Here is a 9284-nt window from a genome sequence, read left to right on the forward strand (position 1 = left end):
CTCTCAGGGGCAAAACAAGGAAGAGTGGCGCCACAAGAAAAACGTCTGTATGCTTGATGGCTCTGTGGATTCTGGTGGTGTCTGTGGTCTTCAACGAAGTACTCTTGTAGGAGTTTCTTTGCAATGTAGCAATGTTGCTGTGCTGATTGTACGCTTATAGGGATGCATGCTCTGCGAGTAGTCCACATGTGATGGGTTTGTATTGGTTTTTGCCCGATTTTTCATTAATTAATTAGGCAACTCTCTTCTGCTTAATTAATCATTGAGGCAAATCTTTTGCCTTCGTTTCAAAATAAAATAAAATTTAACAACATTGGAACAATACACAAATTAAGAGAAGAAAGCTTAAACGCTATCGTAAGCCGTCAGTTGCTTCATCCAAGGGCATACGCCGAGTATTTGTGCTGGAGCAAAGATGATACTTAAGAATTACTAGAACAGAAAATAATGTACCTCTTGTCAATAAAGATGATACTTAAGAATTACACGTCACTCCTACAAAAAAAAATTTCTAATCCTTTTTTTGGCTGTTGAAGAAAACTGGCATCGACCCAAATAGCTAGTAGAAGCCTAGACTAGAAGGCATTTATGCAAAACTAGGATGCCGCTCTGCTTGTAGGGGAGGATCCAACACAGTGCTTTGCCAGTTTGGGTTAGGAGTGCTGTCAATTTTTGAATTTCTGCTTTGGCCAACATCTTGTGTGGATATGTGAAATAGCAGCATTGGGATATTGGCTTCAACTAGTTTCCGTGAGATGTGAAACAGCAGTAACTCTGGGAAAACAACCATCACAAATTCACAAGTATAGGTTGGAAGAAAAGAAAGGGAGCTTCAACGCTATCGGATGCCGTCAGTTGCTTCATCCATGGGCATACGTTGAGTAAGGTGTAACGTTTCTTCACATTTTTGTGTACATCCTGAAGATAGTACTGCATTCCATGGAGCCACTGCCATGGAATAAAGATTATACTTGAGAATTACTAGAAGAGAAAATAGTGCACCTCTTGTCAATATTTCGGAAGATACGTAAACCCTAATTTTTTTTCTCATCCTTCTCTTTTTGGCTGTTGAAGAAAACAGGCAATGACCCAAATAGCTAGGAACCTAAACTAGAGGGCAGTTATGCAAAACTAGGATACCCCTTGAGAAGGAACGCCCGTCGCTGCTTTGCTTTTACTAACACGGCACAGCGTGTATCAGGGCAAGGCTCACTACTGTACAGGGTACAAACTGGAACAAGTAAAAATGCAAATGCTCGGTAGCCCTTTCGAAAAATGTATTCACGACCAACTGGGGAAAACAAAACACGGAAATGCCTCCAGCCATCCAATATTTACAGTCACTTCGCTGTAGTCCCGAATCAAGTATCTGGTGGTGGTGTGGTTGCTTCAAGAACCGCTCACATACCCTGCAAAACTGCAGGATCTGTTCCTTCCAAACACGCTTTCCCGAGCTTCAGCTGGAAGGGTAAGAAATGATCTCAAGGATGTACGGCAACTGTTCATGGCGCTCCATCAGTATAACATCATGTAGGGATTCCTAGCAGCACCGCTATGGAACCGAAGGAAAATAGCTGAAGCCATCTATCTGGCCTTAACAATTTCGGTGCATGCCACGCATTAGCTTCGAGGCTCTTCCTTCATATGTGAGCTGTGTGCTGCGCCATAAGATTGGACCTTCAGCGTAGAAAAACAACGTCAATTGCTTAGTTGAGACACCAGAGCACAAGAAGAAGTGTTGCGCACAGTGGTGTAGCCAGGATTGTGCCAAGCCCCAGGCCAAAGGGTAGCTACAGTGCTAAATACGTAGTGTTCAAATCGCTACAGTAGCGAAGTGATCTAGCCTCACTTCCCAGGCCATGGCCCTGGCTGACTTGGGCTTGTCTACGCCCCTGGTTGTGCATAAGGTGAACCTCGACAACAATTGCTAGGCCGTGTGTTCTTACCATTCTATCAACTTGAAGAAGTGAATTAAGCTTGTCCTCATGTGCAAGTTCTTGCAGAGGAGGCATCTGACCCATGATGCCAGGTGTCTCGCTCATTCTGCAACAATAATACAACATAAATGTTAAGCAGAGTAATAAGCATAAGCGAGTTACTCGGCATTGGCACATTAACAATGATCTATAAGTTAATATGTAAATTTTGTAAGCTATCCATATTTGAAATGATCACATCCTACTCTAAAACATTACTCCCTCCGTTCATAAACATTTGTCTTTTTAGAGATTTCAAATGGACTACACATTCGGATGTATATAGACATATTTTAGAGCGTAGATTCACTCATTTTGCTCCGTATGTTGTCACTTGTTGAAATCTCTAGAAAGACAAATATTTAGGAACGGAGGGAGTACATGAGATCACTAGATCAATAAAAGGTACTGCCTCCGTTCCTAATTATAAGTCTATTAAGAGATTCCACTATAGACTACATACGGAGCAAAATGAGTGAACCTATATACTCTAAAAGGCGTCTATATACATCCGAATGTTGTCTCTATAGTGGAATCTCTAAAAAGACTTATATTTAGGAACGGAGGGAGTAGATTTCAAGACAGCAAAAGATTTGTTTAATGAACTTGAGACTCCAATGGCCACCACTACTTATTTCACGATGACACAGCAGGTCCTTTGGCCACTAGCGACTGATATGATACATTCAGATTTACAGAAGAACGATATGACATTGAACATGTTGAAGAGAAGCAGATGATAGGAAGTGAAATTTGTCCTCCCCTAAGAATATGTTGCAAACGAACTTTACCTGCTTAAAATTGTTTTGATGTTGCTATTTGTCCGAAGAAAGAGATCCATGCTCTCCCCCGTCTGCAAATAAATCAGAACTTCAGGCATGAATAAGTAACATAATGTGCCCCCGTCACACTCATTGTGTTATTTGAAGTTGTGAAGGCTGGCAATGAGAGCGACAAGTTCCAACATACAATAAATGGTAGGCCGTATTAGTACTTAGTGGCAGATGGCATTTTTCAAATTATCTCCTTTATTATTGATGTTTTTGATGCGGTACACCCATCCCAACCTTTCAAGGCACAACCACAGCCCCATCATATTTCTTCACTGAAGACAAAAGTTAACTAAGAAAAGAAAGGAAACTCAACATTTACAGAGTACAGATAGTGCACCTAAACAAAGGGCACTTCTGTAGCATATGTTGATGATGCATGCAATTCAAATATGTTATGCGGCACCATTCTATCATGTATACATGTTGTGCCAAATATGCTTATATAAATTGTGATTCAGTTTTTTTGAAGATCCTAAGAGTAGTGTACTAACTACTATACCTGCAATATGATCATGTTCATTTTTTGGTGGAAGGACTAGTTGTGAACACAAATAGCCATGATAATTTCACTGTGTAAGATGTAAAACCAATAGGTGGGCACCATGTGCTCCCTGACTGACACACGGGGTCGGGGTACTATAAAATGAAGTTTAAGAGCAGGAAATTGGAGGCATGTGAACAAACATACCTTGAATGTTTCAATATTTGCAGCAATCTGGTTAAGCAATTGATTGTTTTCCTCCAGGAGCTGCTGGGTTGCACTGTCCACAACAGGAGCTGCTTCAGAACGGAACAGAATGAGCATTTCTAGAAGAAATAAGGATAACATCTGAGAACGATGGTGAATTTCTATGTCACTAGTATTATGTAACTGCTTTAGAATGAATATAAGTGAGCTCCCTCAGATGTAAAATGATCAAAATAGTTGCACGCAACAAATTAAAGGAGAAGAACGGAGAACATGTGGCATTCACGTCACCATGACCCATTTGAGAAAACCACCTAAAGTGAAAAGTGGCCTATTTCAATAGTTTTAGAATTCAAGGCTGCAAATTGAACTTTTGGCTGAGTTTAGAGTTGAGAAGTAGACTTTTGTTGATAATGTAAGCAGGAGTGTGCAATGTAGTGAAATCTTTGCCTCCTACAAGAAAACACTAATAAGTATTCCATTTCTATAATTTAAACAGCTAACATAACCATAACAACCTCCAGGACATCTCATAGAAAAAAGGGATCCATAATCCCATGTTAAAAATGTTCAGCTCGAAACTATTGCTCCTGGCTTGTCTTCTGTGCTGCTTTTTTTCAGTTCTATATTGGGACCTAGGAAATGCAGTCTAAATATAGAGACGCACCAAGCGAAGGCATCGCAAGGTTGCTTCCAGATGATGCTTGCACTAACTACAAAGTTAACAAGCAGAACATCAAGAACTAAATAAAGTGTGTTCCGAATTTTAGGAGCCATCAATTTCCAATCAGATCATAACAAGAGTATCTGAAGAGAATGGTGAACCATTCACAAAAAATGTTTTAACTCCACAAAGTTGATGTTTGAACCATGTAGCCCAGGAAAATTACAGAGATACACTGAGGCTAGCTTGTTTCTAACAGTTGACACCATTTAAAATCTAACATTGCTATTTAACAATTCTGGACCACTATGATTCAAACCTTAAATTATCAGACAAAGTGAGGATGGTACTGAGAAATACCAAACAATAGCAAGAGAACAAATAGAGGTTAGAGATATGGGCTAACCTTCCTTGGGAACTTGACACTGCTGGTTTGGATTTTGCATCGATATTGAGAAAGGGGTCAAGTTGTTTGTAGGTGCCATGTGAAAATTAGCCATAGGGGCGGCAGATGCAAATATTTTGTCCTGCATTGGCTGTCAAAAGACTTTATCAGAAAGTACATGATTGGCACTAGGAAAAGCAATAAAAGAACACCACAAGACAAAAGCTGCACCAACCAGGAGAGATAGTGATGTAAATGATTGAGAACCATAAACAGAAAAGTACCTTCATATCTCTCATCTTTTTCCCGGTAAAAAAACCTTCTGGTTTCTTCCTTCTATCTTTACCCTGTAACAACAAACGCATGTGAGCAGAACATAGTGGTTTATGTGCATGTGCTGTTACAGTGATATACATCAGAAAGAAGCCAGGGCATGCAGTTGAAAAGGAACAGTCCAAAATGCCAGGCATCACGATCTATATCTAGGGGAATCACAATGAACACTAGCTTATCACAGAAAGAAGAGGCATGAATTTTTCTCCAGAACAAGCCATTATTACTTCATTATGCCCTTAACTGGCTGTGTGCATCCAATGGACCCAGAGGCCGAGGGAGGGTCTCTTCCGTTATATAAAATACACCCCTATATACTTCATCCAGGCGTTGGTAACTCACCATCTATTAGAACATCTAAAAGTAACATATCCTTCAAGTTACCTACTCATAGGAGATGTATTTACAGGTACAAAATATCAAGACACTGGCTTGGGTAAGGATTCATAAAAAACTCACAAGAGAAAATGATATAGTGGGGGGTGGGGGGGAAAGAAAATAAAGTACGAAAAAGGCTTAAACTCCTCTCTGGAAGGCAAAAAGAATAGTAGAGCTAGAGGTTAGCAGGTTTGTCCAATTTAAGTACACGTCTAAATAGATTATTAAGAAAATCAAGATTGACATTCTCACACTAAGTGCATAACAAGACCAGTAAGAACATACATTAATACCAGAACAGAACACGTATGGAGAGGAGATACTTAGACATTTGTAAGAAACTTACTGCAGCCCACCAGCATCGCAATGCAACATCCCTGATGGTTCTGTTGGGCAGCATAGCGGCTATCTTGATGTACCTCATGATATTAGGTTCAGGAGCATATCTGCAATTGCCAGCGAAGAAAGAATTAGAACCTCAAAGGAAATGACTTGTTTCTTGGAAGTGATTCTCAAGCCAGATGGTGGCATTTGACATGGTTCTCTTTCTTTCTAGGATTCCTTTGACACGAATTCACCGGCTAGAATTTGATGAGCTCATCGGCACAATCATAGAGCACTCAAGTGCGTCTGTTAATGCTTATGGTTGAAAGAAACCAATTGCAGTTCCACAGTATACCAAATAACGACGAAAGCGACGCTATAGCAGATGCGCTGGGCAGTGCTGCTAGAAACTGAAAAGGTAAAAAGGTTCACTTGCACAAATCCTGCTTTAGACTTCCTGACTGATGCTCCATTAACTTAAGCACACCACATGCGGCGGAAAAGAAGCTTGCCGCATAACCAAATTGGCAAACTCCATCAGCAAAAAGCAATACGGCAGTACCAGCAACAGGAATTCAGCAAGAGGAGGGGCGGGCGGCGAATCTACCTGGTGAGCCCTTCGTTGAGTATACTCAGCTCGCGGTCGCTCCACTCGGAAGGCGAGCCGGTGACGAACTTGTACTTGGACGCGGTGGTGCCGCCGCCGCCACGGGACGCGACGCCCCCCGGCGAGCTCCTCGACTGGAGAACCACCGGCACGTTTCCGAACACACCGCCGTTGTTGTTGCTGCTGTGGTTGTTTGGAGAAGAGTGGTACAGGCCGGCGGTGCTGCTCGGCCCGCCGCTCATGCTGACGAGCCCCATCCCGGCGCCGCCGCCACCCCCCATGGTGATGTCGCTGCTGGACGACTGAAAGGAGAGCATGTTGTTGTGGTGGTGGTGATGGTGGTTGTAGACCGAGGCGGCGGCGGTGATCCCCTGGTGGAACCCCATGCTGGAGTCGGCGGCCATGGCGCCGGGGGGAGCCAGCTGGAACCCCCGATCTGGGCGCCCGCGGACGCGCCCCGATTCCTCCTGCCGCCCAATTCGGACCGACCTGCACGAATTCGAGCCGGAATAGATCAGTCGTCGCCAATTCAACGGAGCAAGCAATCCGGTGAGAGATTCCGCTCCTCCCCGGAAGAGAAATCGAGGCGCGCGGCACCACCAGAGCTTGGCTCGCATTCCCGGCCCCCGAGGAGGAGATAGGATCTCCAGCGGAGGCGCCGGCCAGGCGCGGGAGCGAGGCCCCCACCGCCCCACTAGCGCGGCACGACCCGGCCAACCCAACCACCCGCGCAACAACAACAAGAGCAGCAACCGACCGACCAACCAACCAGCAAACAAACAACAAACCACGCCGAAACCGGCCAACAGATTCAATCAACGGACCCCGGCGACTCACCTGCCTCCGGCGGCGGCGTCGAGGCGCTCGTCCACGGCGCCCACGACCCCCCGATGCAATGGCGCGAGGCCCTCCACAAACCCGCACCGCCCCGCCGCGCGGCGCAACGACCTCCGCGAATCCCGCCTCCGCCCCCAAATCCGCGCCGCAGCAGCCCAATTCGAACCCCCGACCCCGCCCTCACCAACCCGGCCGCCAACCCGCGGGCCGCGACGACCGCCGACCCCGAAGCTCGCGTCGCGCCGCCGCGGACGCACGCGCCGCGGGCCGGATCGGATCAACCCTGCGGAGGCCGCGGAGAAATCCCTCTGGGTTGGGTTTGGGGTTGATCCAGGCGAAATCCCGTGGGGCTCTGCTGGTTTTTCTCCTCCCTCCCTCCCTCCCTCCCTCAAGCCGCCCTGGGTTGGGTTCCTTCTTAAACAGCGGGCCTAGCGCCCTACTCTATACCACCGGCGCTAGCCTATCACGCCCATGCCCCCGCGTGGTGCTGCCGCCCCGCGCGATGACCGTCCTGCCCCCCGCGGTTTTTTTTTTTCCTAGACCAACCAGACGACCGCCACTCGGGCTTGGCGGGCAAAGTGTCGCCCTGCGAAACGCTCCGGCGCGGGAGATGCGCGGATCCCGGCCGTCGGGGGCGCGGGCGGCGGGGATGCGGCGGGGGGTGACGGATCGGACGGTGGCCGTGGGGCGGAACCGGGCCGGATGGGCCGCCTCTCTCAGCGCGCGCGTGGGCCCCGGCGAGGGGGGGAATCTCTTGCTGGGATCGTCGTCTTTCCTCGCGGAATCGCCGCACTGTACGCGGGACACTGTTGCATGGAGGTGATGTGTGTATGCTAGGGGGACGTGGTTCGCTCGTCTTGGGGATTCTGGTGAGAGTGGATTACAGGTGGGTCCGGGACGGGTTTTCTTTTAAACTTTTTCCCTGCTAATGGGTTTCCTTTTAGCCGGGGGACGGGGTTTTCTCGATGCCTGTCCGGTTTTTTTTAGGCAACGGCTTTTGCCTATGAAATTACGCTTTTTGTTACATTGTGGATGCGGGGGACTAAGTTGAGACGCCGTTAAGTAGGACGACAAAATGCTTCGGTCTTCAAAACGGGGTTTTATTTTGGCTCTGAAGGGATACAAATGATGATCTTCTCGAGAAAATGATAGAGATGAAAACGCGATATTTGCTATGAGTTTGTGACAACGGAAAGGTTTGATAAATTTGGTTTCCTATTTCTTTTTCCATACTTGTCGTGGTTTATGTGATGTATCTGCTCCTGTGTAGAGGAAAAACACTTCGGTGGAGGCTACTGTCATGGTAGCTAGAATTTACAGCACACCGAAGCAACCGACCCAGCTTTTGTCCGGAATCTTTGCGGCGCCAATTGAAAAAGGAGAGGCACTTTCTGGCCAAACACACGCCTTGGTTCTAGGAACAACGGCTTTGTAAAGTGTTGTATACCTACAAAAACACTTGTAAGCTAATGGAGCACAAAATAATAATTCAGGAGACAGAAAAGCAGATATATGAACCCACATCGCTTATTGTTTGAGACTGGTCCGGTTCGTGACAAGGCGAAACACGTCGGAGGGAACATTCCCACCCTAAACAACCATTATTATTATTTTTGTTACATTCTGGCGTCGAGCAACTTGGTTCAAACATTCTGAATTAGTACCATATATGAATGAGGCTGCATTAGGACAAAACATTTTCATCTTCAGAATGTTTTTCGGCTTGTGAAAAGAGCACAATTGATTACTTCTTAGAACACAACAGGATATGAGAACATCAACATGTTATGAGCTCATGGCAACAGAAAATTTTGGTTTGCTATTTTTTTCGGTGCATCATGGTTCGTACGTTTTATGTGCTCCTAGATGGGAGAAAAATGAACAACAATGGAGGTTATCATTGTCACGGACTTGCGGGAGCGTTTGTAAAAGATGGGGGGACAACCAGACCAACTTTTGTCCGGAATCTTTGCCGCTCCAATATTAAAAGTGGAAGCACTAGTCGATGTGCACCTTAATTCTTGGAATAACGGTCTCGTAAAGCATCGATTTGCGGATCCAAGTTATGTTTATCTAAAAGCCATACTTAAGCCAACGAACGTGCGTACAAAATGATTCAAAATAGTATTCGCAAAACAATTATTGAAAACAGAGATAATCCCACATATGAACCACACCAGAATATTTCAAGGGAAAAATGTCCACTGGCCGAGCCAATGCTAGTTTTCGGTAAGGTATGCAAGAAACATAAGCGTAGGA

General features: G+C 45.7%; 1 protein-coding gene across 6 annotated transcripts; it reads right to left on the bottom strand.

Annotated features, from left to right (window-relative positions):
- Positions 1 to 1028: 1028 nt before the first annotated feature.
- On the bottom strand, positions 1029 to 7406 carry LOC123047342 (uncharacterized). 6 transcript variants are annotated; one of them, XM_044470872.1, is made up of 9 exons: positions 7026 to 7406; positions 6189 to 6677; positions 5604 to 5703; positions 4831 to 4893; positions 4568 to 4697; positions 3498 to 3586; positions 2768 to 2829; positions 1947 to 2043; positions 1029 to 1677 (listed from the first exon to the last, which is right to left on the bottom strand). In XM_044470872.1, exons 2-9 carry the CDS (start codon positions 6590 to 6592, stop codon positions 1621 to 1623), a joined length of 1002 nt encoding a protein of 333 aa, XP_044326807.1. In that variant the 5' UTR covers positions 6593 to 6677; positions 7026 to 7406; the 3' UTR covers positions 1029 to 1620. The 6 variants fall into 6 exon arrangements, with proteins under 6 accessions (XP_044326807.1, XP_044326806.1, XP_044326803.1 ...); XM_044470871.1 differs by having other exon boundaries at positions 3498 to 3589; XM_044470868.1 differs by lacking the exon at positions 7026 to 7406 and adding an exon at positions 6789 to 6929 and having other exon boundaries at positions 3498 to 3589; positions 4568 to 4688.
- Between the last annotated feature and the right edge of the window lie 1878 nt (positions 7407 to 9284).

This window comes from Triticum aestivum, chromosome 2B, assembly GCF_018294505.1.
Source record: "Triticum aestivum cultivar Chinese Spring chromosome 2B, IWGSC CS RefSeq v2.1, whole genome shotgun sequence".
Lineage (NCBI taxonomy): Eukaryota > Viridiplantae > Streptophyta > Magnoliopsida > Poales > Poaceae > Triticum > Triticum aestivum.

Coding starts and splice junctions, on each gene's coding strand:
- LOC123047342 (XM_044470866.1), bottom strand. Junction 4,698..4,830: donor AAAAGATGAGAGATATGAAG/GTACTTTTCTGT, acceptor GTCTTTTGACAG/CCAATGCAGGACAAAATATT. Junction 3,590..4,567: donor GTGTCAAGTTCCCAAGGAAG/GTTAGCCCATAT, acceptor TCCGTTCTGAAG/CAGCTCCTGTTGTGGACAGT.